Genomic DNA, 27,831 nt, shown 5'->3' on the forward strand with positions numbered 1-27,831 from the left:
GCCAGTGCTATGCATTGCTTTGAGCTGACGAAGCTGTAGCTCACCTGACCTTTCGCTTCCACCCCAAAAGTTGCGCTGCTCCTTAATATCCCGTGGCTGGCTGGTTTTCCTCCTCAGCAGTTGAAAGGTTAACTTTGACTCAGATATATAAGCTAATCGCCAAATGGCACCTTAAACCTAGGTTAAGGTTGCCCCAATGAAATGTCTAGGTACCTTTTTTCCCCCAGTGAAAGGAAAAAAATCTCAAAGCGATTTTAAACCCATTAAAACACCCGATTGAACAATCTGGAATAAAACAAAATTCAAGCTTTAAGGAAAGTATTTCAGAACCTTCTCTAAGTGACATTTGGCTTTCCCCCTAAATAATAATAATAATAATAATAATAATAATAATAATAATAATAATAATTTATTTATACCCCGCCCATCTGGCTGGGTTTCCCCAGCCACTCTGGACGGCTCCCAACAGAATATTAAAATACAATAGTCTATTAAACATTAAAAGCTTCCCTGAACAGGGCTGCCTTCAGATGTCATCTAAAAATCTGGTAGTTTTTTCCCCTCTTTTACATCTGGTGGTAGGGCGGGTGCCACCACTGAGAAGGCCCTCTGCCTGGTTCCCTGTAACTTGGCTTCTCGCAGTGAGGGAACCGCCAGAAGGCCCTCGGAGCTGGACCTCAGTGTCCGGGTGAACGATGGGGTGGAGACGCTCCTTCAGGTATACTGAGCCAAGGCCGTTTAGGGCTTTAAAGGTCAGCACCAACACTTTGAATTGTGCTCAGAAACATCCTGGGAGCCAGTGTAGGACATTCAAGACCCGTGTTATGTGGTCTTGGCGGCCGCTCCCAGTCACCAGTCTAGCTGCCGCATTTATTTCTCCTCCTTGATTTATAGAGCTGCCCTGTAGCAGAAAGACTTGTTACGGAAGGGGGGGGGGCATGTCTTCTTCACCTTCTTCTTCGCTACAATATATCCATTTATTCCCAATTGTCAATGTCAAAAGGGACTAAAATCTATAAAATCCATAGAAAATCAACGTGCCAATTTGCTCAATTTCTCTAGGACTCTATGACACCTCCCCTGTCCTCCATAATCCCTCAAGTAAGGTGCTCTGCCAAGCCTTTCCTCCGGGCAATGCCAGGTGGCAGACTATGCATACATGGACCATTGTCTTCCCATCACCGGCACTCAGGAAGCGCTTATCTGCGCATATCTCCAGCTCTGCATATTCCCTCCTCCATATGTTAATCCGGTGTAACCCAACCTCTCCTTAATGTATTCATGATGTAACTGGGATGTATTTTGCACTGTATTCTGGGACATGGAGGGAGTTTCAAAAGTTCATGTCACCCCTTTCTCGCTGTTCAATCTCGCCTTGAACCTGTTGCGCAATAAACTTGGATCTTCTGCAGTTTGCTCCTGTGCCCGGCTGAGCTCATTTTCTTCTGCAGGGACTCGTGGACTTAGTCCGACGAGCTGGGTGGCAGAGTAGCCCCGCACCCAGATTTTAGCCGTAACAGACTCTAGGAAGGCAGGGTGCTGTAGTGGTTAGAGTGTTGGACAAGGACCTGGGAGATCAGGGTTTGAATGCCCACTCTGCCATCAAGCTCACTGCATGACCTTAGAGCCCGTCGCAGCCTCTTCACCTACCTTGCAGGGTCACTGTAGAGCTTAGCTGAGGAGGGCTGTGAACCAGGTACTCCTTGGGGGGAAAAGGTGGGATTTAAACACAACAAATAAGCTCTTCTGCTTTCCTGTGTAAGAAAGCTGGAGGGGCCAGCCAGGTGGAGATGTCCATTGCCCACCTGCCAAACCAGAGATCTCCAGGTGGTTGCGCTTGGACTCCCGCCAGTCGCCAAACGCACCTGGCTAATTTCAGACACTGCTTTGACATTGCAGAGCTTGGGGACTGCTGGTTCTTTTTTTTAAAGTTAAGAGCAGAAACTCTTTATTTATCTTTTTCATTGGGAAAAGGGACAGTAATTTTTATTATTATTAAAGATTGTCTTGATTGACAAAAGTGTGTGCAATGTCTCTCTCTCTCTCGTATCCCCCCCCCCCATTGCAACATTTTTACAAATCAGTTTCATTTGTTGAGACATTGGGAAGAAAAGGGGGAAAGAGGTGGGGGGAGATGGGGGGGTCAGGTGGCGATCTTTCTACTTTACTTAATATATGTGGGGTTTGGTGTCAGCGTCGCTTGTGCAGGTTCTCTGCTGTTCGCTTGTGTTCCTTTGGTGGTGAGAGAGGTTGGGGTTGGCCTAGGGCGTGGTTGTTCATTTGTGGTTGGCTGTGGTGGTCTTTATTTTCATGTGTGAGTGGGGTGGGTGGGTGAGTGTTTTGGATCAGGTTAGCCATATTGATTTGTATGTTGTTGGTGGATTTTTGTCATCATCAATTTTAATTTGTATACCGTCTTTCTATCTTACAATACGCAAGGCGGTTTACAAGCTGAAGAAACGAAAAAGGTACATCTTATAACAATCTAAACGGGACGCGGGTGGCGCTGTGGGTTAAACCACAGAGCCTAGGACATGCAGATCATAAGGTTGGCGGTTCGAATCCCCGCGATGGGGTGAGCTCCCGTTGCTCGGTCCCTGCTCCTGCCAACCTAGCAGTTCGAAAGCAGTCAAAGTGCAAGTAGATAAATAGGTGCCGCTCCGGCGGGAAGGTAAACGGTGTTTCCGTGCGCTGCTCTGGTTCGCCAGAAGCGGCTTAGTCCTGCTGGCCACATGACCCGGAAGCTGTACGCCAGCTCCCTCGGCCAGTAAAGCGAGATGAACCCTAGAGTCGGCCATGACTGAACCTAACGGTCAGGGGTCCCTTCACCTTTACCTAGAACAATCTAATGCAATACAAAATTGTGATAATAAAACAAAACTTTAAAATAAGCAACCTACATCAAAAAAGAACATTCAACAATCATTAGAATAGTATAAAAAAAATGAACATATAAAAGTTAAAAAGAAATCCAGTCAACGGTTACAATAAATAATATCTAAACTATAATCAATAAAACAACGGCAAGCCACAGTACATAAAACAATACAATACACTTTGGGAAGCAGAGACTAGAGGGTAGAGCAAGGCAGGTGGAAGGAGGGCTTGCCTGATGGAGTCTTGTTGGGCTGTGTATGTGATAAAGGGGAGCCATACCGGGGTGAAGGTGTCTTCTTCTATTTGGGGAGACTGCTGGCTCTGAAATGCAAGGGGGACTAAGTGTGTGTGTGTCTCTGTCTGTGCTGAAGTTCCCTGGAGCAAACAGCCAGCCGTCCCGCACTTTTGGACCATTGCAGGATGTTGATTTGCTGAGTGAGTTGTGTTGTTTTCGCTGCTCCCCTTACTCCAAGGAGTTAAGTGGAGGACGCAGGGCTTCCATTGCCACCGTTTCATCCTCGCGACAGCCCTGCGAGGTGTTATGTGCTGAAGTTCTCACCCTGGGCCAGCAGGGGGATAGTGTAGATAGTTATGCAAATGAAGGATCGAAAGGGACGTTCAGTCATTGGATAGTTTCTATGCAAATGAAGGATCGAAAGGGACGTTCAGTGATTGGCTAGTTACAGAAAATGGTTATTGTTGCATTCTAGTGGAGCTCTATATGAGCAGGCTGGCTGAGCTCCTCAGTTCAGTTCTGTTCCAGCTGCTTTGGAAGAATTGCTGTGTCGTCTGATATGCTCGCCCACAACTTAACACGAGGCTGACCCAAAGAGCACCCAGTGAGCAAGTGGGAGGAGAGCTGAGCCGCAGCTTTGCATGCAGAAGGGTCTGGGTTCAATCCCTGATGTTCCCGTCTGAAAACCTGGACAGCTGCAGCCAGTCAGTGCGGATGCTACTATTGATCTGTTGCAACAGGGTCCTCACTCACCACACGCAGGAGGGAGCAGGAGGACCCAGAGCCCAGGTGTGTCCGCCCTTATATAGACATTTTAAATTCCCTGCCCCAGAGCTCCAGACCACCCCTCCATACATCATACATACATCACAGAAGTGGTGTAACCCAAGACCACCCCCCACAAACACCATACCTACATCACAGGTGTCTGGGGGGGGATTTCCGAAAGGTGGAGCTTTGTCCTGGATCTTAGGCCAGTCAATCGAAAACTTGCGTTTATTTGGCGTTTTTGTGTCAAAAACAACCACCACCTTTTGGACTGAGCTTTTTTTGCAAAGAAATCGGACTTTTTTTGCGCTATTTCTGCGGGAAATTGACAAAAACGACACTGGGCCGCTGCACGTCCAGACATTTCGCCGATTGCAAAATACTGCGCCGATTTCCGCCCTGACGCTGCTCGCAGCTGCAGTATTCCGGATATGTCTGGGAAATGTATGGCAACCCTAGGTTTCCCTAAACATCAAAGCTCAACTTTCGGGGAGTCCTGGTTTGGACTATTTGAAATATGGCGACCCTGTCTGCCGAGAGAGAGGATCTGACGGAGGAGAACCGCACTCTTAATTACAGACAAAGCAGGTCTCTGCTAATTGAATGTTCTTTTGTTGTCCCAAGGAACAGGCGGCTGCTGATTTGCGCTGTAATGAGAGGGCCTCTCCGCACCCCGGCTTCACCGGCTCCATGTAGGCCTTAATTAACTCACGGTTCCCATGGCAACGTCTCCCGATGCTGCTGGATTCCTCTCCAGCCAGAGCTGCTGGAGCATCTATTTTGGAGCGCCACAAACCTACAGTGTGCTATGGGGCTGGAGGGGCAGGCGGAGAGAAAGTCGCTCGGCACATGGGCTTGCAATGGCCTGTTTGGACCACAGAGGACAATTTTATATCCCGTTTGAGCTGCACTCGGTCCTTGCCTTGCCCAAAGTCAGCACTGTGGGGCTCTGCGTGCTGTCATAGCGCTGCCATCTTCACCAAGGCAGTGTTGGGGGCGGGCTTCGTTCTGCAGTTGTGGGGCACACACGCATTGTGGTTCTGCACGTTGTGGTTCTGCACATCCAGCCCAAACGCGGGGAAGGCTGCATTTTGTGTTGTAGCTGCCACGCTGCCATAGGGTCGGCGTTGTGCGCTAAGCTGGAACGCCGGGCAACGGCTGTGTTTTGCAGTTGTGGGCCACATGTATTTCCCATCCTAGAGCGTTTGTGTAGAAAGACAGAGGCCCGAGCTTTGTATGTGCGACGCACATGCTTTTGCCACCACAGTGCTGTCTTGTGGGAGGTTGGCAGCACTTACCGTATTTTTCGCTCTATAAGACGTACCAGACCACAAGACGCACCTAGTTTTTGGAGGAGGAAAACAAGAAAAAAAATATTCTGAATCTCAGAAGCCAGAACAGCAAAAGGGATTGCTGCGCAGCGAAAGCAGCAATCCCTCTTGCTGTTCTGGCTTCTGGGATAGCTGTGTAGCCTGCATTCGCTCCATAAGACGCACACACATTTCCCCTTACTTTTTAGGAGGGAAAAAGTGAGTCTTATAGAGCAAAAAATACGGTAGTTCTCGCTGAGTGTGTGTTTGAGTTCATGTGCTGCCGTAGTGCCGGTTTGTGCTTTAACGCTGCACACCGGCGGTGGTTGTGTTTCATAACGTAGCGCATGTCTCGTCATAGCACATGGGGCGGTGACTGCGTTTTGTTGTTGCAGAACGTGTGTGTGTGTCTGCGTGCACGCTGTCCTAGTGCTGGCTTTCATAAGAAGGCAGTGTGTGGGCTGGTGGCTGCCTTTTGAAGTGTAGCATTCATGTGCATGCTGTCACAGCTGAGTGCGCACTTGCCCTTCTAGTGCTGGTGGTGCATGAAGGCAGACCAAAGCTGGTGGCTGTGATGCGACGGCATGTTCACGCATGCGCCGTCGTAGTGCTGGTTTGATCACAGTGGCAGCAGGTGGGTTGTAGAGCGCCGAAAATGTGGGACTCTCTTCCCTCTCTTATGTGCCTTTTTGCCATCTTACCCCCGTCCCCCAAACCATCTCTTGGATAAAACAGCATTTGAGGGGGCATTAGGAAGGAAGGTTTAAGGGTGAGGCAGAGCACGTCAGATTCATAGAGTCATAGAATTGTGGAGTTGGAAATGCTGTAAACAAAATCTGCCCCTTTTACCTTATGGGGTACCCAAGAGCCCATATAGATGGGTTCTCCATCGGTAGGAGAAAATAACAGAGGCCAACCAGAGAATATTGAGAAGCAAAGCAGCTAGTCAGCCTGATCTTTATTGATCTGTTGCAACAGGGTGCTCCCCTGAACGCAGGAAAGGAGGAGGACCCAGAACAAAGGTGTGCTTGCCCTTATATAGACATTTTAAATTTAAATTTAGGAGTCAAAAAAGGGTTTCCGGATGGTTTTCCTGTGCTGAAAGGGTTTCCGGATGGTTTTCCTGTGCTGATCTATGTACGTGCTTGGTTGGTACATTTATGAACGTTTATTATATATAAAAAAGGTAAAGGGACCCCTGACCATTAGGTCCAGTCGTGGCCGACTCTGGGGTTGTGGCGCTCATCTCGCTTTATTGGCCAAGGGAGCCGGCGTACAGCTTCCGGGTCATGTGGCCAGCATGACTAAGCCGCTTCTGGCGAACCAGAGCAGCGCACGGAAACACCGTTTACCTTCCCGCCGGAGCGGTACCTATTTATCAACTTGCACTGGTGTGCTTTCAAACTGCTAGGTTGGCAGGAGCAGGGACCGAGGAACGGGAGCTCACCCCGTCGCGGGGATTCGAACCGCGACCTTCTGATCGGCAAGTCCTAGGCTCTGTGGTTTAACCCACAGCGCCACCCGTGTCCCGTTTTGCGTATAGATCAAACATATACTCATGATCATCCCAGGCAGTATGCGTATCACAGGATTGTGCTGAAGTTTGTGCGATGAAGAAATGCATTTATTTTATTAGCAAAGACCCCAGAGCCTAGGGCTTGCCGATCAGAAGGTCGGCGGTTCGAATCCCCACGACGGGGTGAGCTCCCGTTGCTCAGTCGTGGCCGACTCTGGGGTTGTGGCGCTCATCTCGCTTTATTGGCCGAGGGAGCCGGCGTACAGCTTCCGGGTCATGTGGCCAGCAGGACTAAGCCGCTTCTGGTGAACCAGAGCAGCGCATGGAAACGCCGTTTCCCTTCCTGCCACAGTGGTACCTATTTATCTACTTGCACTTTGACTTGCTTTCAAACTTCTAGGTTGGCAGGAGCAGTGACCGAGCAATGGGAGCTCACCCCGTCACGGGGATTTGAACCGCTGACCTTCTGATCGGCATGTCCTAGGCTCTGTGGTTTAACCCACAGCGCCACACGCGTCCCTTTTATTATATATATAAGACCTTAAATTTATTTTTACAGAAGGGACCCCATGCGTCATCTAGTCCAACCCCCTGTAACAAGATAGGTGACACAAAGGATCCCTTCACAACAAGAAAGCTATTCTGCATATGTCCAGGGGCAACTTTGCCCTAAGATCCTTTTTCTATGGATATGGGGGGGGGGGAGAGAGACTGATTCATAGCAAAAGACTCTGCACATGCTCAGAGGAAGCCCACAATGCCAAGGATATTTTTATAAATAAAAATATGGCAATGTGCTGACATCTCCTCTCTCGAGCTGAGAGTGGCGCCCCTGACAAAGCAATGGGCAGTAATGCAATGGCAGCCGGCCTTGAAGATAAACAGAGGCAGTCACTTTGACCCTGGACAAGACGACAGGCCGGCTGATAAGCTCCCTCGGCACCCAGCTCCATTGGCTCAACCTTTGAATACCTCATTTAGTTATTTATTTAGAGCATGATTTGCATGCCTGATTCTCCTCTCCCCCATGCTTTTTAATATCTACATGCAGCCGCTGGGAGAGATCATTGAGGGATTGGGCTGGGTGTTCATCAGTATGCAGATGACACCCAGCTCTACCTCTCTTTTAAATCAGAGCCAGTGAAGGCGGTGAAGGTCCTGTGTGAGTGCCTGGAGGCAGTTGGAGGATGGATGGACTCACAGCTGTCCATGGAGGCACAGGTCAATTCTGTGTCCAGGGCAACTGTCTACCAGCTCCACCTGGTACGCAGGCTGAGACCCTACCTGCCTGCGGACTGTCTTGCCAGAGTGGTGCATGCTCTGGTTATCTCCCACTTGGACTACTGCAATGGGCTCTACGTGGGGCTACCTTTGAAGGTGACCTGGAAACTGCAATTAATTCAGAATGCGGCAACTAGACTGGTGACTGGGAGCAGCCACTGGCACCACATAACACCAGTCCTGAGAGATCTGCATTGGCTCCCAGTACGTTTCCGAGCACAATTCAAAGTGTTGGTGCTGACCTTTAAAGCCCTAAACAGCCTTGGTCCTGCCTCATCAGTGGACCGGTCCTGGGCAACCAAGATGATGGAGGGTCAAGCAGTGCTTTTTTTCTGGGGGTACACAGGGGTACGCATACCCCTAAACATTTTGTGAATCTTCGTACTTTTGTCCATTTACTGTATTTATTTTTCCCGATTAGAACTACAAAATGGTGGTTTTCTTGAGTCAAAATGAGAGTACAGTCATACCTCGGGTTACAGACGCTTCAGTTTGCGTTTTTTCAGGTTACGGACGTGCCGAAACCCAGAAGTACCGAACAGGTTACTTCCAGGTTTTGGCGGTCACGCATGCGCAGAAGCTCTACATCGCGCTTTGCGCATGCGCAGAAGCGCCGAATCGCAACCTGCACGTGCACAGACGCGGCGCTGCAGGTTGCGAACGTTGCAGGTTGTGAACTTGCACCCCGCACAGATCACGTTCTCAACCTGGGCGTCCACTGTACCCCTATACATTATTATTTTTTAGGAAAAAAGCGCTGGGGTCAGGAAACCAACCTTGATGAGGAACGGTTGAAGGAGTTGGGTTTGTTTAGCCTGGAGAAGAGGAGATATGAGAGCCATCTTCAAATATCTCAAGGGCTGTCCCATGGAAGAGGGAGCAAGCTTGTTTTCGGCTGCTCTGGAGGGTAGGGCTTGAACCAATGGATTCAAACAACAAAGAAGGAGATTCTGGCTAAAGATTAGGAAGAACTTTCTGACAGCAAGAGCTGTTCTCGCACACCTTCCAGCTTGAGAAACTGTGGTGCCCAGAACTGTGGTGCCCAGAACTGGACATAGAAGACAGTGGTGGCGTCCGTTTGGTCTCAAGCAGCCCCTGAGGGTGGAAATCAAATCGTAAATAAAGACGAGGAGGAAGGATATCTCTTAAGCGGGGAGAGGCCACAGCACACCCACCCTGAGGAGCTTGCTCTGCATCTCATGTGTCCATCAAAGCTTCGTCGTTCCACAGAGAACCCGTAATTGCTGTGATGGCCTGAGTCTCCCTGCTGCCTTCTTCTTCTCACTTCCTGCAGCTTGGTGATGCTAATGTGGCGTAATGGCCCTTGTCATCACTTCAGGGCTCCCATGCAGAGAGACGAGCTCTGGCAGCGATGGCACGGCCGCTCGGTGGTGTCATGGCGTCCGATGGGCGGAGGAGACCCTTCTGGCCCGCTAGTCAGCGGCGAAGCGAAGCGCTGTGGCGTACCGAGGGCCGGTGATGAGGCCGAAGCTGGCGATTGTCACCATCCCTCTCTGTGACTCCCTTCGGGCAGCACGGCCGTTGCTTGGCGTTGATCTGCCGATAGGAGGACAACCCACACGTGAGAACGTAAGAAATGGAAGCAAGAAGAAATTCCGACGGAAGAAGAATGGCAGATAAAATGAATGGACTGTGCAGAATTGGGCAAAATGACAGGAAGGATTCAAAACCTGCGGGACCAGAAGATTGGAAGAAGTATATGAACTATCTGAAGAGCAATTGTAATCAACAAATTACCGTAAGTAAGAAAGTAAGAAATGTATACTAAGAGATTAGACTGAAAAATTTTCAGATGAGATTGATGGAAGTAAAAAAAAATTGTATAAGATGTAAAAGTCTGTTTAATTACTGTTGAAAATGATATGTTAAAAAAATAATAAAATTAGAGAGAGAGAGAGAGAATGTAAGGAGAGCTTGGCTGCTGGATCCGACCAAAGCGGGGCCCATCTAATCCAGTGTCATGTTTTCACAGTGGCCAGGCAGGTGCCAATTGGAAATCCGTAAACAGTAGAAACTCCACCAGCCTTGTTCGGTATGCAAAGTGGATTGCCCCGTCTTTCCAAGACTGTCATTGCCCCATAAGGGGGCTTATGGCTGAGCCTTCCCTTTCACAGCCTGACACTCCCTTGCTGTCACTATCTGCCTTCTCTGAAACATCTCTTTGCCTTGTCTTCTCCCTCTAGCCGAGGTTAAGGATTGGAGCCAGGGCCTCTGAACTTTATGCCGATCTTAGTAGAAACTGCTCTCTGCCGCTCTTTTGAGCTAAATGCGTGTTTGTTTTAAAAATGTCGGTTTTAAGTTTTGCTATATCTTCCTATAAAGGGACGCGGGTGGTGCTTGTGGGTTAAACACAGAGCCTAGGACTTGCCGATCAGAAGGTCGGCGGTTCGAATCCCCGCAGCGGGGTGAGCTCCCATTGCTCGGTCCCAGCTCCTGCCAACCTAGCAGTTCGAAAGCACCTCAAAGTGCAAGTAGATAAATAGGTACCACTCCAGCGGGAAGGTAAACGACGTTTCCTTGTGCTGCTCTGGTTCGCCAGAAGCGGCTTAGTCATGCTGGCCACATGACCCGGAAGCTGTACGCCGGCTCCCTCGGCTAATAAAGCGAGATGAGCGCCGCAACCCCAGAGTCGGCCACGACTGGACCTAATGGTCAGGGGTCCCTTTACTTTACCTTTTTATATCTTCCTATATACATTGAAATGCGATGCTGTCGTCACGCTGTAGTGCGTGTGGCTGCTGATAGCTTATGTCAGGTGTAAAGGCAGGAGGGGGTGGTCAGGTGAGAGAGGAAGGTGGGGTTGCAAACAGTAGGTGGACTAAGTGAGGTTGGGGAGTGCAGTGAACAGGTGTGGGAGTTCAGAACAGGTATGGACCCTGAGATCATCTTCTGAGGCCCTTCTTGATGTGCCTGCTCCTTGAGAGGTCCAGAGGGTGGCAACGCAAGAACAGGGCCTTCTCTGCAGTGGCTCCCCATCTGTGGAATGCTGCCCCAGGGAAGTTAGCCTGGCGCCTTCATTACACACCTTTAGGCACCAGGCAAAAACATTCCTTTTTAACTAGGCCTTTGGTTGATCAGTTTGACACCCTATAACCTTTTAAAATGTGTTTTTTTGTGGGGGGGCAGGCAATTGGGTTGTCCTTACTTTTATTATGTATTTTGTGGTTTTATATCTTGATTTTATTCTGTGAACCACCCTGAGACCCCCGGGTATAAGGCAGTATATAAATTCTATTAATAAAGGTCCCAGGTTCTGCCCTCAGCCTCTCCAGGTAGGGCTAAGGACTGCCCCATACCAGCAAGTGTACCAGAAAATGTGTTTGTTTGTTTTTAGAATATATATATTATTGTTGAATGCATATGCTGCCTTTCAAAGCAGAATTTCCTCCAAGTGGCTTATAGCGCATCATCATCATCATCATCACCATCCTTATTTTTATTCTTATTCTTATTAATAGAATTGGGATGCGGTTGGTGCTGAGGGTTAAACCACAGAGCCTAGGACTAGCCGATCACAAGGTCGGCGGTTCGAATCCCCGCAACGGGGTGAGCTCCCATTGCTCGGTCCCTGCTCCTGCCAACCTAGCAGTTCGAAAGCACCTCAAAGTGCAAGTAGATAAATAGGTACCACTCCAGCGGGAAGGTAAACAGCGTTTCCGTGTGCTGGTCTGGTTCACCAGAAGCGGCTTAGTCCTGCTGGCCACATGACCCGGAAGCTGTACGCCAGCTCCCTCGGCCAGTAAAGCGAGATGAGCGCCACAACCCCAGAGTCGGCCATGACTGGACCTAATGGTCAGGGGTCCCTTTACCTTTACCTTTAACCTGCTCCCTGTAACCGGCTTCAGTTGGCAGTCTGGCCGCAGCATTCTGGACCAGGTGAAACAGCGTTTTCCAAAGGCAGAGCCATGTAGACCACACCATGGTTGTCCTGCCTTGAATAGCAACTGCCGTTTATTGTTGAGGTGTTCCTTTCCTGGAGGGAGTGGTGGGTGGACAGGGGTCTGCTAGCAGCTACCGTTTCTTTGGCCGACGAATGGAGGGGCTGGTTGGGCCCCACCCTGGTGCAATGTTCTTCCTGAGATGCAAGAAGTTCCGCCTAGCCAAAGGCAAAAGTCCCATGCAAAAAGCCACGTTGGGGCAGGCTGCAATTGCGTGTTTGCAGGATCCTGTCCTGCCATGGCCTCCCGACAGTGAACGGAGCAGTGAATCTTTCATGCTCATTTAAATCATTTATGGCTTAGTCTGCATAAATCACGAGCGCTGCATAAATCATGGTAGGGAAGGGGGCGAGGGTTGCTGAGTTAGGGGGCGCACCAGGGCATGACGCCATGTGGAAGATGCATTTATGTGCTTCCTCCCCTTGCTTTGGTCAACTTTGTCTCAACTTACGCGAACTCAATGGTCTGGTTCCCCCCGCTGTTCCAAAATGGAAGGAGATCCCTAATGGGATCAGTTGGGCCACATCTGCACCATACATTGACAGCGCATGGTTCCCCCCCAAAGGAAATGTAAAGAGAAAGAAGGTTATTTTTATCATATGTGGTGATCTTGCTGTAAGCTTACTCGGAAATGATATATAATGAATTGAAAAGGATGTTTAAAATAACCTTTGCAAACAACAACACAAAAAAACCCACAGAAGCTTTCCTTTTGGGAATTATAGGGACAGAACTACCGAAACTGTATAGAAACTTTTTTGTGTATGCTACTACAGCAGTGGACGCGGGTGGCGCTGTGGGTTAAGCCACAGAGCCTAGGACTTGCCGATCAGAAGGTCGGCGGTTTGAATCCCCGCGACAGGGTGAGCTCCCGTTGCTCGGTCCCTGCTCCTGCCCACCTAGCAGTTCAAAAGCACAAAGTGCAAGTAGATAAATAGGTACCGCTCCGGCGGGAAGGTAAACGGCGTTTCTGTGCGCTGCTCTGGTTTGCCAGAAGCGGCTTAGTCCTGCTGGCCACATGAGCTGTACACCGGCTCCCTTGGCCAATAAAACGAGATGAGCGCCGCAACCCCAGAGTCGGGCACGACTGGACCTAATGGTCAGGGGTCCCTTTACCTTTACCTTACTACAGCAGTAAGAATTAAAACACAGCTACATATATGAATGAGCTGGAAGGGAATCCCTCTGTTGGGGAATTGTGGAAGGGGACCCCAACGGTCATCTAGACCAACCCTCTACAACGCAGGAATCACAGCTAAGTGTTACAACTCTAGACTGGGTACATAGGAGTCTGCCTGAGGCAGGCCATTGACCCATCTAGCTTAGTACTGTCAACACTGACTGGCAGAGGCAGTCTAGGGTTTCAGGCAGGCGACATTCCCAAGTCCTGTCTGCCTGCAAGTGTTTTACTGCTGAGCTACAGCCCATACCCTAAGCAAGATTCTAGTCCTCATGTTACTACTGGTCTTGTAGTAAGGTTAAAGCTTACTGGGAAACGATATATAATGCAATGAAAAGGATGTTTAAAATAACCTTTGCAAAAACACAGAAGCTTTCCTTTTGGGAATTATAGGGACAGAACTACTGAAACTGTCTAGAAACTTATTCATGTACGCTTCTACAGTGGCAAGAATGTTAGGTAAAGGTAAAGGGACCCCTGACCATTAGGTCCAGTCGTGGCCGACTGTGGGGTTGCAGCGCTCATCTCGCTTTATTGGCCGAGGGAGCCGGCAAGTCCTAGGCTCTGTGGTTCAACCCACAGCACCACCCGTCTTCCCTGGCAAGAATGTTACTCGCCCCAAAATGGAAAGAAGCAGAAGTCCTAGCATAGGAAGAATAGATACAAAAGCTTATGGAATATGCAGAAATGGCAAAACGTACCAGAAGAATAAGAAATCAAGACAGTAAACTTTATATAGAAGAATGGAAATGGTTTGTTTAATATTTACAGATAAATTGTAAACAGATAAAAACATTGGCGGGATTATTGTGACAACCTGCAGTTTTATAAGAGTATAGATTCAAAGTAGATGAATAAAAGTGAATTCGGATATGCAGAAGGTATTAAAAATAAATTTAAGGAACCGCAGAAAGAGGGGGAAGGAAGTCAAGTTTCGAAATGTTAAAATGATTGTAAAATTAGTGAAATGAGAGTCCCATGGACTGCAAGAAGATCAAACCTCTCCATTCTGAAGGAAATCAGCCCTGAGTGCTCACTGGAAGGACAGATTCTGAAGCTGAGGCTCCAAGACTTTGGCCACCTCATGAGAAGAGAAGACTCCCTGGAAAAGACCCTGATGTTGGGAAGGATGGAGGGCGCAAGGAGAAGGGGACGACAGAGGACGAGATGGTGGGACAGTGTTCTCGAAGCGACCAGCATGAGTTTGACCAAACTGTGGGAGGCAGTGGAAGACAGGAGGGCCTGGCGTGCTCTGGTCCAGGGGGTCACGAAGAGGCGGACACGACTAAACGACTAAACAACAACAACAATAATCTGAAAAGCATAAATAATAATAATTTTTAAAAAGAACATATAGGAAGTGTTAAGTTGTGGGCGAACATATCAGATGACACAGCGATTCTTCCAAAGCAGATCTTTATTTGTAAGCTGGAACAGAACTGAACTGAGGAGCTCAGTCAGCCTGCTTATATAAAGCTCCAGAACAATCGTAACTGTTGCGACTTTCTAAAACTATCCAATCACTGAACGTCACTTTCGATCCTTCATTTGCATAACTATCTACAGTATCCCCCTGCTGGCCCAGGGTGAGAACTTCAGTACATAACAGGAAGCCCTGCCGGGTCAGGGCAATGGCCCACCCACTCCAGAATCCTGTTCTCACGGTGGCCAGATGCCAAGTGCGAAAGCCCTTTCCCTTCCTCCTTTGGAACTCCCTGCTTATTGATATAGGAAGCTGCCTTCCCAGTTCCGTTCCTAAGGCCTGTTAAAAGCTATTTTGTTTCGGCAAGCCTGCCTGCACCACGTCATATTATCTTGCCTACTTGTCTATAGCCGATTTTGATAAATATTTGACATGGTTTGCATGCAAGCCTCTTAGAGAAACACTATTCTCATTTTTTGATCTAGTGCTCTATGCATCTCGTTCAGTAAACGCTGCGCCTTCCCTGCTGCCCTGACATTTAGCTGCAAGCCCTTAGGAAGAACTGTGGCTCAGTCCAGTATTTCAGAACCTGCACAGAGTGTATTTTGGGGGCGGGGGAGAGGCAGGACCAGGGCGTGGCCTATCAATCATGTGACATGTCCAGGGCGGAGCAAAGATTAAGGCCTTCCAGATGTTGCTGCATTAAAGCTCCTGACGCGCTGGGATGCTGGAGCGCAGAAACATCTGGAGGCCGACGGTACCCCACCCCTAAAGAAAAACTCCAAAGCACGATGATGTCTTTTTGCTTTCTCGTGATCTCCCTGGAAGCAAAATGCTAAACGGCCCGGGTTGATTCCCCTCCCTTTCCCACCCGCTTTTCTGACTGGATCTCCGTTCTCCCTTTCCATCCCCTCAGCGCCACACGTAGGCAAATCTTAAATAGCCGCCCACCCGCGCGCACACACACACAAGCACGCGCACACTAAATTCCCACTGCTGTCTCCAAAATAGAAGGAAGGCAGCGCCCCCCCCCAACCCGGAGAAGAGCCTGTTGCTACGGCAACCACAAATGTCAGGTTCCATGTGGCGCACGGTCGTTGCCATGGCAATGAACATTCCTTCCCCCCCCTTCCTTAACAAAAAATAATAATAAAAATCCAAGCAGAATCACAGGGCTACCGAGATGGAGAGGACGGGGTTGGGGGACGGACGGACACCAGTGTGTGCAATGATGTTGGTGGAGATGGGCTTGGTCCGGTCCAGGATGGAGGAGGCAGTTAGGGGCAGCAGAAAGGCCTTGCAGTGCCAAAAACAATGGTTGTTTTGCTTTCTGGGAAGATGCCAGAGACATCCTCCCTGATACGAGTTGCTTACGCAACCCACCCAAACTCCCAAGTCCGGCCTTTGGTCCCAACAGAATTCCAGTCCTTGGAAGCAGGTGGCGGGGGGGGAGCGGATTAAATTTTGACCCAGGCGTGCGCACACATGCACTGCGAACCAAGGCCCCCAGTGCGCAGCTCCCTGCCCCGCCCTTTGTGCTGGCCTGCAGGGTTGGTTATCCCGCCGTAACTGCCACCAGATGCGATGTGGGAATAAACAGCCGCAAAGTGGTGCGGTTTTGCTTCGGAGCCAGGCGCACAAATGCGAGGTCCTGGGGCTCTCGGCAGCTATGAGTCATGGAGGCTATGCTCTGTCTCTGCAGTCCGATGCAGCGATGCTTCTGAATACCAGGGAATTGCAGGAGGGGAGAGTTGCTCTTGTGCACTGGCCCTGCTTGGGGACATGGGTGGCGCTGTGGGTTAAGCCACAGAGCCTAGGGCTTGCCGATCAGAAGGCCGGCGGTTCGAATCCCCGTGATGGGGTGAGCTCCCGTTGCTCGGTCCCAGCTCCTGCCCACCTAGCAGTTCGAAAGCACATCAAAGTGCAAGTAGATAAATAGGTACCGCTGTGGCAGGAAGGGAAACAGCGTTTCCATGCGCTGCTCTGGTTCGCCAGAAGCGGCTTGGTCATGCTGGCCACATGACCCGGAAGCTGTATGCCAGCTCCCTTGGCCAATAAAGCGAGATGAGCACCACAACCCCAGAGTCGGCCACGACTGAGCAACGGGAGCTCACCCCGTCGCGGGGATTCGAACCGCCGATCTGATCGGCAAGTCCTAGGCTCTGTGGTTGAACCTACAGCGCCACCCGCGTCCCTGTGTTTCATGGGTAAGGATGCATAAAAGAGCACACACTAGCGAAAACATGCCCCAAATTAAAAAGCATTGTATTAAGGGAGACGACGTGTATTTTGGGCAAAATTGCACACAGATGCATGACATCTTAAGGGCTGCCATGTGGGAGATGGAGCAAGCTTGATTTCTCCTGCTCTGGAGGGTGGGACTCGAACCCATGGCTTCAAGTTACTGGAATGGACATTCCAACTAAACATCAGGGGAAACTTTCTGACAGTAAGAGCAGATCGACAGTGGAACGGACTTCATTGGAAGATGTGGGCTCTCCTTACTTGGAGATTTCTAAGCAGAATTTGGGTGTCCATCTGCCATGGATTCTTTAGCAGAGATTCCTGCGTTGTGGGGGGTCTAGATGATGTTTGGGGCTCCTTCCAATTCTATGAATCTATACGAAGGGAAATTAGCACTAAAATGACGGCGGGTTTTCACGACGACCTTTTCGACGAAACCCAAATAGGTCACAAACTGATGCAGAGACATGGGAAACGGAACTGGCACCACAGAACAGTAGGGGTCTGAGAGCCGTTGCCAGTCAGTATGTAGACCCAGATGTGGTCAGCTTTTGGCATCCAGATGTTGCCGAACAACCGCTTTCCGATCAGAAGGTCAGTGGTTTGAATCCCTGTGACGGGGTGAGCTCCCGTTGCTCTGTCCCAGCTCCTGCCAACCTAGCAGTTCGAAAGCACACCAGTGCAAGTAGATCAATAGGTACCGCTCCGGCGGGAAGGTAAATGGCGTTTACGTGCGCTCTGGTTTCCGTCACGGTGTCCCGTTGCATCAGAAGCGGTTTAGTCCTACTGGCCACATGACCCAGAAAGCTGTCTGCAGACGAACGCCGGCTCCCTTGGCCTGAAAGCAAATGAGCGCCACAACCCCATAGTCACCTTTGACTGGACTTAACCATCCAGGGGTCCTTTACCTTTACCTTTTTGTCGTTCAAGCAACATCTGGAGGGCTAACGGTTCCTCTGAAGGTGTAGCTGACTCAGGACCTTCACGGGAGCATTCTACGCTGCAACGATTTGGCCAGCCATAGGCAAACTCGGCCCTCCAGATGTTTTGGGACTACAACTCCCATCATCCCTAGCTAACAGGACCAGTGGTTAGGGACAATGGGAGTTGTAGTCCCAAAACATCTGGAGGGCCGAGTTTGCCTATGGCTGGATTTGGCTGTATTTATGTTCTTGTTGCTATCACTCTCTTACCCCCTCCCTTCGTAGCACGACAGAGTGCTCAGAGTTTGGCTTTGCTAACATTTGGCAATTTTCTCTCTCTCTCTCTCTCTCTCTCTCTCTCTCTCTGTCTCCAGATGGCGCGGCCAATCCAGGTAAAGCCGGCGGACAGCGAGAGCCGTGGAGGTAGTTGTCATCTCTCCTTGTTTGTTTTTGTCCCCCCCCCCGCAACCCCTTGTCCTACCACCCTACTCAGGGAGGCCATTTAAAGGGAGCCCCCTTGTACATATCTCAGTTGCTGTGCATAAAATCAAATATTAGCTTCTGGTTCCTACAGTGTTGTCCTCCCCTTAAAATCTCAAAAGCCACCCACCTCTGTAATCAGGAATGTTGGTGGTGGTGGGGAGACATATTAGGAAAACATATAAATGCAAGGTTTTTTTTTTGCAATACGAAGGTGTATCAATAGATAGAATCACAGCATCACGGAATTGTAAAGTTGCAAAGGAACCCAAGCGTTGTCTAGTCCAGCCCTTTGCATTATAGGATTCACAGCTACAGATAGATAGATAGATGATAGATGATAGATGATAGATAGATAGATAGATAGATAGAGATTTTTATTTATACCCCACTCTTCCTGGTTCAGAAACCCAGGCTCAGGGCGGCTAACAACAAATTTAAAACAATTGATGCAACAAAAAATAGCATAAAATACAGTATAAAATGTGAATAACAGTAAATTCAGAATTCAAAAATCAATTTAGGGGGGAAATCCATCCAATAAACATTAGATGATCACCAGAGCTAGCTGGCTAAATTAGTCCTGTTTGGGCCAGCGAGGAGACCAGGGGAGAATAAGCTGTGGGATCCCAGAGCGGGTAATCTTCATAAAAGGGGAGGGGGAGGGAAGAGAAGGGAAATAGGAGATCAGGCTAAATTCAGATTGAAAGCCAGTCGGAATAGCTCCATCTTACAGGCCCTGCGGAAGGAAGTTAAATCCTGCAGGGCCCTGGTTTCATGGGACAGAGCATTGCACCAGGTGGGAGCCATCACTGAGAAGGCCCTGGCTCTGGTGGAGGATAATCTGACTTCCTTAGGGCCCGGGACATTTAAACTATGATTATTCATGGACCTTAAGGTCTGAGGGAGTCTGTTCCACTGTTGGACAGCTCTTGCCGTCAGACCGTTCTTCCTGATATTTAGTCGATATCTCCTTTCTTGTCACTTGAATTCCTTGGTTTGAGTCGTGCCCTCTGGAGCAACAGAAAACAAGCTTGTTCCCTCTTCCGTGGGGCAGCCCTTGAGATATCTGAAGATGGCTCTCCTAGAGAGCCAGTGTGGTGTAGTGGTTAAGAGCGGTAGTCTCGTAATCTGGGGAACCGGGTTCGCGTCTCCGCTCCTCCACATGCAGCTGCTGGGTGACCTTGGGCCAGTCACACTTCTCTGAAGTCTCTCAGCCCCACTCACCTCACAGAGTGTTTGTTGTGGGGGAGGAAGGGAAAGGAGATTGTTAGCCGCTTTGAGACTCCTTAAAGGGAGTGAAAGGCGGGATATCAAATCCAAACTCTTCTTCTTCTTCTACCTCCTCTCAGTCTCCTCTTCTCCAGGCTAAACACACCCAGCTCCCCCAACCATTCCTCATCAGGCTTGGTTTCCAGACCCCAAATCATCTTGGTTGCCCTCCTCTGCCCAACTTCCAGCTTGTCAACATTCTTCTTAAATTGTAGTTCCCAGAACTGGACACAGTATTCCAGGTGTGGTCTGACCAAGGCAGAAGAGAACGGGGCTATGACTTCCCTTGATCTGGACATGAGACTTCTGTTGATGCAGCCTAGAATAGCATTAACTCTTTTTGCTGCTGCATCAGTGGGGCTGCCTTTGAAGGTGACCCGGAAACTACAACTAATCCAGAATGCGGCAGCTAGACTGGTGACTGGGAACGGCCGCCGAGACCCTGTAACACTGGTCTTGAAAGACCTACATTGGCTCCCAGTACGTTTCCGAGCACAATTCAAAGTGTTGGTGCTGACCTTTAAAGCCCTAAACAGCCTCAAAGGCCCGGTATACCTGAAGGAGCGTCTCCACCCCCATCTTTCTGCCCGGACACTGAGGTCCAGCACTGAGGGCCTTCTGGCGGTTCCCTCACTGCGAGAAGCCAAGTTACAGGGAACCAGACAGAGGGCCTTCTCAGTGGTGGCACCCGTCCTGTGGAACGCCCTCCCACCAGATGTCAAAGAGAAGAACAACTACCAGACTTTTAGAAGACATCTGAAGGCAGCCTTGTTTAGGGAAGCTTTTAATGTTTAACAGATCACTGCATTTTAATACTTTGTTGGAAGCCGCCCAGAATGGCTGGGGAAACCCAGCCAGATGGGTGGGGTATAAATAATAAATTTATTATTATTATTATTATTATTATTATTATTATTATTATTACATCACACAGTGGACTCTGGTTGAGCTTGTGGTCTACCAAACTCAAATCTTAGCAATAATGATCTGTGCAAGACTGGAAACTTAGGTGTAGAGCAGGAAACCTCCCAATGCGGCTCTCCAAGGCCCTGCATCTGGCCCCCATAACTCTTACCCAGGCCACAGCCCTCACGAGCCTTGGTTTTGCCTAATTGGAAAGTGGCCTGGAACTCTGAATCCTGCCCCTTGCTCACCTGTGTGGAGGCTGGAGATCGGTGTGTGTCTGTGTGTAGAAACTAGCCTATTGTGGAAGGGTGAGAGATGCTTTTGGAAGGCTGTCCAGAAACCTTCTGGTTTCTGATATCATCGTTTCCTCTTTTTCTACCTGCTGCTTGTAATCTTATAAACCTCCCAGCACGTTCTGGTTTGCACCTAATCTGCACATATTCTTCATTCATTGCATATTTTTTTTCAGAAGGGGGAAGGAGAAAAAGAACAATGGTTTACTTTTTTGTTGTTACGTCAAGGTTAGCAATGTCAGATCTCTTACCCCGATGGTGCAAAATGCTGGGTGTGTTGCAATGCATTTGCTCGCATAGGTTTTGTTTTGGTTTTTTGGTTAGGGGTCTTTGCTAATAAAATAAATATATTTATTCTGTTAGTATTCATCGCAGAAACTTCAGCACAGTCCTGTCATACGCACACCACCTGGGATGACCATGACTACCGTATTTTTCGCTCTTTAAGACGCACCAGACCACAAGACGCACCTAGTTTTTGGAGGAGGAAAACAAGAAAAAAAATATTCCGAATTTCAGAAGCCAGAACAGCAAGAGGGATCGCTGTGCAGTGAAAGCAGCAATCCCTCTTGCTGTTCTGGCTTCTGGGATAGCTGCGCAGCCTGCATTCGCCGCATAAGACGCACACACTTCCCCTTACGTTTTAGGAGGGGAAAAGTTAGTCTTATAGAGCAAAAAATACGGTATATGTCTGATCTATATGCAAAAAACAACAACAAACAAACCCTTGCATATAGAAGGTTAACATTTCAGGGCCCAGAGTCCTAGCTTAGCCCTTCCCCTGAAGAGCTAGTTGTCTAAGTATAGGGCAGTGCCTGATTTGCATTTTTTTTTAAAAAAAGAGAGAGGGAGAAGGAGCATTTAAACCTCTGATCCTTGACTTCATTCTGAATGACTCCCTTAAATCACCCCCCCACCCAAGCTCCAAGGATGGAGAGTTACACAATTTCAGTAGATAATAAGATTTTGTTCCACTCTCCCAGCCGAAGAGCAGAATAGCACCCTCCAGTTTTGTTTCCCATAGGTTCTGACCATCCCCCCGCTACAGTTATGGGGGGGGGGCGCGGAGAAAGTGAACTCTCTCCTCTTTCTCGCGCTCTCATTGTTGGAGTAGCGTTTCTATGGAAACCCATCATTTCCCAGAGGCTGCTATAACTCAGGGCCAGATGGGCTTTTCGGATGTAAGAGGAAGGGGGTGGGGGAGGGAGATGTGGGGAGTAACTCAGGATAAGATGATAAAGAGCATTTCAAAAGGGGGGAGCAGGGAGAAATGGCTGTGTTTGTTGTTAAATAAATGAGGTCACGCAGATAACCGGCCGCGAAACGCACCTTGGCTTATCCTCTTATGTGGGTAGCTGCAAGTTGTAGCCAAGCTCGAGTTTGGAGCGGTGTGTCTGCTCACATCTGATCAGAGCTACTCGTTTGACTCTCCTCCCCTACGTAAGAACATCCCTGCTTCTGGATCAGGCCCAACGGGAAGTCCTGCAAACTTCTCTCACAGTGGCCCACCAGCTGGCTGGCATCCATCTGTCTCGAGAGACAATGGAGTGTGCTCCCAGGGGTCAAACCGCTGCATTTGCAGCAGCAAAATGACCTCTGCTTCAGATTCCCTGGTCCTGAATGGGATAACTGTGCCCCTGAAGCACCAGGTGCACAGCCTGGGAGTCATTTTGGACTCACAGCTGACCATGGAGGCGCAGGTCAAATCCGTGTCCAGGGCAGCTGTTTATCAGCTCCATCTGGTATGCAGGATGAGACCCTACCTGCCTGCAGACTGTCTCGCCAGAGTGGTGCATGCTCTAGTTATCTCCCGCTTGGACTACTGCAACGCGCTCTACGTGGGGCTACCTTTGAAGGTGACCTGGAAACTGCAATTAATCCAGAATGCGGCAGCTAGACTGGGGACTGGGAGTGGCCGCTGGGACCACATAACACCGGTTCTGAGAGATCTGCATTGGCTCCCAGTATGTTTCCGAGCACAATTCAAAGTGTTGGTGCTGACCTTGAAAGCCCTAAACGGCCTCGGTCCTGTATACCTGAAGGAGCGTCTCCACCCCCATCGTTCAGCCCAGACACTGAGATCCAGCGCTGAGGGCCTTCTGGCGGTTCCCTCATTGAGAGAAGTGAAGTTACAGGGAACCAGGCAGAGGGCCTTCTCGGTAGTGGCGCCCGCCCTGTGGAACGCCCTCCCACCAGATGTCAAGGCAATAAACAACTATTTTACTTTTAAAAGACAACTGAAGGCAGCCCTCTTTAGGGAAGTTTTTAATGTCTGATGCTGTATTGTTTTTAATATTCAGTTGGAAGCCGCCCAGAGTGGCTGGGGAAACCCAGCCAGATGGGCGGGGTATAAATAATAAATTATTATTATATTATTATTATCAACTATGAACCCCAGAAGTTGGGATCCCCTCCAAACCTGTGCCAAAGTCATAGAATCGAAGGGCTGGAAAGGACCACGAGGGGCATCTAAGTCCAAACCCCCTGCGATGCAGGGATCTTTTGCGTAACTTGGGTCTTGAACTCGCTACCTTGAGATTTAGAGCCGCGTGCTCTGCCAGCTGAGCTATCCCATATTCACTGCCACAAGCAGCACCTGTGGATAAAGGGAAGAGCGTATTGCTCGTCTTCATCCCTTTCGTAGATTTTGAGCGTGTCAAATGAGGTGCTCTTTCGATCAACAGGTTAGCTGACCAGGGAGGTGAATGTGGAGTCAAAAGGTTCTGTTGCACCAGAAACTAAGGCCCGGGGGCCGGATCTGGCCCAATCGCCTTCTAAATCTGGCCCGCGGTAGGTCTGGGAATCAGTGTGTTTTTACATGAGTAGAATGTGTCCTTTTATTTAAAATGCATCTCTGAGTTATTTGTGGGGCCTGCCTGGTGTTTTTACATGAGTAGAATGTTTGCTTTTATTTAAAATGCATCTCTGGGTTTATTTGTGGGGCATAGGAATTCGTTCATCCCCCCCCCAAATATAGTCCAGCCCCCCCCAAGATCTGAGGGACAGTGGACCAGCTCCCTGCTCAAAGAGTTTGCGGACCCCTGCAGCAGAAGATCCAAGGCCCTGGGTTGATCCCCTGTTTCCCATGAGATCTCAAGCACATTTCTTCCAGGTGTCTGGCAATTGCAGGGTCACAAAATATCTTTCTGAAATCCTGGAGGATTTTTGATAGAGGATCTGTGGCACTGGCACTCGCTCATTTTGCAGTGTTTTGCTGCAAGCAAAACTATTGTGAACGTCTCCTGGTCTGCCCTGCAGAGGACCTTAATGTCCATGAATAATCACAGTTTAGAGGGCCCTAAGGAAGTCAGACTATCCTCCACCAGGGCCAGGGCCTTCTCAGTGATGGCTCCAACCTGGTGGAATGCTCTGTCCCATGAGACCAGGACCCTGCAGGATTTAACTTCCTTCTGCAGGGCCTGTAAGACAGAGCTATTCCGACTGGCTTTCAATTTGAATTTAGCCTGATCTTTTATTCCCCTTCCTTCCCTCCCCCTCCCCTTTTTATGAATATTACCCACTCTGGGATCCCACAGCTAATTCTCCCCTGGCCTCCTCGCTGGCCCAAATAGGACTAATTCAGCCAGCTAGCCCTGGTGATCATCTAATGTTTATTGGATGGATTTTCCTCCTAAATTGAATTTTGAATTCTGAATTTATTGTTTTCACATTTTATACTGTATTTTATGCTGTTTTTGTTGCATCAATTGAGTGTTTTAAATTTGTTGTTAACCACCCTGAGCCCGGTTTTTCAACCAGGAAGGGCGGGGTATAAATAAAAATTTTTATTTTTATTTTTATTTTTATTTTTATTATTATTAGATCAGAAAATGTTGGGTCTTGGGGTGATACCTGTGATGCCCGGCTTCAGTTTCAATTACTCAGTTGGGGGGGTGCTGTAAAACGTGGGGTTTTGGCTTCAAAACACAACAAAACTCTTGCCAAACTTTGGCAGCAGTTTGAAGCGATTCAGACAATGTTTGGGTATGAACCCCGGCTTAATGTATCAATTACTTATCAGTTTGGAGGGGCGCTGCAAAATGTTGGTTTTTTTCCGCTGCAAACTGCTGGAGAAAGGCTGCAAAACTTTGGCACGGGTTGAGACAGCACCCCAAATTTCATAGTAAACAAAGCTGGCCAAGTACAGTGGTGCCTCGCAAGACGAAATTAATTCGTTCCGCAAGTTTTTTCTTCTTGCGAGTTTTTCGTCTTGCGAAGCACGGTTTCCCATAGGAATGCATTGAAAATCAATCAATGCGTTCCTATGGAAACCGCCTTCAGACCAGGTCCGGGGACAGTCTGTCCCCCGACCTCTTCTGAAGGCTGGGGGGGGGACAAGGGCTTTTCTTCCCACCGCCAGCCTTCAGAAGGCTGTTCTGAAGGCTGGCGGTGGGAAGAAAAGCCCATCTCCCAACCTCCCGCCCCGCAAGCTCCTGGGACAGGAGGGCTTTGCTGCCGACCCCCAGCATTTTAAAAGCCCCCGGGACAGCGGAGGTCTTCTGAAGGCAGGCGGTGGGCGAAAGTCTTTGCTCCCCCCCGCCTGCCTTCAAAAGCCGTCCGGGATAGCGGAGAAACGCGCTGCGCTTCTCCGCTATTCCGGGAAGGCAGGCAGGGGGGAGCAAAGACTTTTGCCCCCCGCCGGCCTTCAGAAGAGGTCCAGGACCTCTTCTGAAGGCCGGCAGTGGGCAAAAGTCTTTGCTCCCGATGGCCAACATTTTAAAAGCGGTCCGGGATAGCGGGAAAGCGCTTCCCTGCTATCCCAGGCCACTTTTAAAATGCTGGCGGTGGGGAGCAAAGCCTTTCGGCCCCCGCCGGCCTTCCTGGACCTCTTCTGAAGGCCGGAGGGGGGCGAAAGGCTTTGCTCCCCACCGCCAGCATTTAAAAGAGGTCCCCGGAGATTTCCCTATGGGCTTTCTTCTTGCGAAGCAAGCCCATAGGGAAATTCGTCTTGCGGAACGACTCAAAAACGGAAAACTCTTTCGTCTTGCGAGTTTTTCGTTTTGCGAGGCGTTCGTCTTGCGAGGCACCACTGTATATGGAGATCCTGGGCTGCCAGGATGACAAGCCCCCCCCCCCCCGGTCTCCAAAGGGAGCATACAAATATAAGAGGATCCTGCTGGATGAGGGCCACGGGACTGTTTAGGGAAGCTTTTAATGTTTGATGCATTACTGTATTTTAATATTTTGTTGGAAGCCGCTCAGAGTGGCTGGGGAAGCCCAGCCAGATGGGCGGAGTATAAATAAATAAATTTATTATTATTATTATTATTATTATTATTATTATTATTATTATTATTATTATTATTTATTATTTCCACCATCCTGCTCTCACAGTGGCGAACCAGATGCCTTTGTTGGACTTCTTGGGACTTGTGATTCCCAACAAGGCCATTAAAAGTGAGCCCCCTTGTACATATCTCAGTTGCTGTGCATAAAATCAAATTTAAAAACACATACAGTTCACAATACTTGATTTTCAATGACATATTTCCCTGACCTCCTCATACCTCCCCTTCTTGTAGTCCAATTCAAATTATTTGTTCAGCAAATCCTTATCTCAAAGCATTACAGCTTATAAAAACACCTTATTTTCTATCCAACATCTTAGATTATTATAACCTTAAATTTTTACTTATAAAAAACCATTTTTTCGTATTCCTTTATATACCATTATTATACCATTACAGCTAGAAACCACTTAATTTCAATCCAACATCATTCAATCAACCCAAGAAAGCAGCCCTCTGCTTTCCCCCAGACACGATTCATTCACCTGGGGGAGAGGATTAATCTCTGCCCCACACTTCTGTCACTGTGGGGGGATAATTCTGCCCTGTGCATCTCAGTAAACCCCGCAAGACGAAGCAACTGCAAGCTCCTTGCCGCTGCCCAGCATCTTTGCTTCATGCAAATATTACCATATTTTTCGCTCTATAAGACGCACCAGACCACAAGACGCACCTAGTTTTTGGAGGAGGAAAACAAGAAGAAAAAAATTCTGAATCTCAGAAGCCAGAACAGCAAGAGGGATCGCTACGCAGTGAAAGCAGCAATCCCTCTTGCTGTTCTGGCTTCTGGGATAGCTGCGCAGCCTGCATTCGCTCCATAAGACGCACACACATCTCCCCTTACTTTTTAGGAGGGGAAAAGTGAGTCTTATAGAGCAAAAAATACGGTACATATCGGCACCCACACATTGCCAATCATAATTACAGGCGCTTTGCTAGAGATGAATAAATAAAGGAGCAGGATGGAGGGGTGGAGGGGGGTGAGGTTAGGAGGGGACAGCAGCAGACCCTATCCACATGCACTCCCCCCTTCTCCTCCCCACTCTGCAACTGTGTTCATGCGGGCATGTGGCTTTCCATGACGGCGCTTGTTGCAAGCAGTGTGGCTGCCCAGCCTGGCAAGACTAATCGGTTCAGGCAGGGCTTCCGCTCGGGGCTGCCTGCGTCACATGCAGAAAGCGAGATCCCAGAGCGAGGGTTTGTGTGCTTCTGGTGGCTTACTCATTGCGGAGGGGCCTCCTTTCCCCCTCTCCTGCTCCCACTGGCGTAGCAAGCGAGAGGGAGATGTGCAGCAGGTTATCCCCAGTTGTTGCTGTTATATTTATACCCCACCTTTCCCCCCCTGGCAAGGACTCAAGCAGGAGTGCCAGCTTGGCTCCGCGACTGTGGGTGCCCAGGGCTCTGAGTGCCATGCGCCGCGCATGGCGCTGGCAGCGAAATCTGTGGGTGCCTGGCCCCTTCATGGGGGATTTTGTGGGTGTACCCAGGGAATTGGCACCTACGGACTCAAAGCAGCTTACAGATTTTATTTTTTAAAAGTACAGTTAAAAACATGGACGGGGGGGCGCACAATCATTTTTAAAAATTAAACATTGATAGAGTTAAGAGCATATATACAGGCAACAACCAATGTACATACATCCAACTTATGTGCGCTTGTGCGCATCGCCGCAAACCCAGAAGTGGCCGGGAAAGGGGGTGTAGCGTAGGGTTACCAGACGTCCCCGGTTCCTGGGGACAGCCCCCGGATTTGCAAATCTGTCCCTGGACAAATTCTGTCCCCGGAATGTCCCCAGATTTGCAAATCTGTCCCCGGGAAACGTGGCGGCTGCAGCCTCAGCAGCCTGGAGCCAGCCTGGTAGCACAGCTGGCTCTG

At 49.2% G+C, this 27,831-nt stretch overlaps 1 protein-coding gene across 2 annotated transcripts in view; it reads left to right on the forward strand.

The window, feature by feature from the left end:
• Window positions 1-27,831, forward strand: part of CELF5 (CUGBP Elav-like family member 5) — an 81,977-nt gene that overhangs the window by 26,534 nt on the left and 27,612 nt on the right. Inside the window, exon 3 of one of the 2 annotated variants that reach the window (XM_053372417.1) lies at window positions 18,091-18,142. In XM_053372417.1, coding sequence (XP_053228392.1) covers window positions 18,091-18,142 — 52 coding nt within the window. The remainder of the gene's footprint in view (window positions 1-18,090; window positions 18,143-27,831) is intronic. The other variant, XM_053372418.1, reaches the window with a different exon arrangement.

This window comes from Podarcis raffonei, chromosome 18, assembly GCF_027172205.1.
Source record: "Podarcis raffonei isolate rPodRaf1 chromosome 18, rPodRaf1.pri, whole genome shotgun sequence".
Lineage (NCBI taxonomy): Eukaryota > Metazoa > Chordata > Lepidosauria > Squamata > Lacertidae > Podarcis > Podarcis raffonei.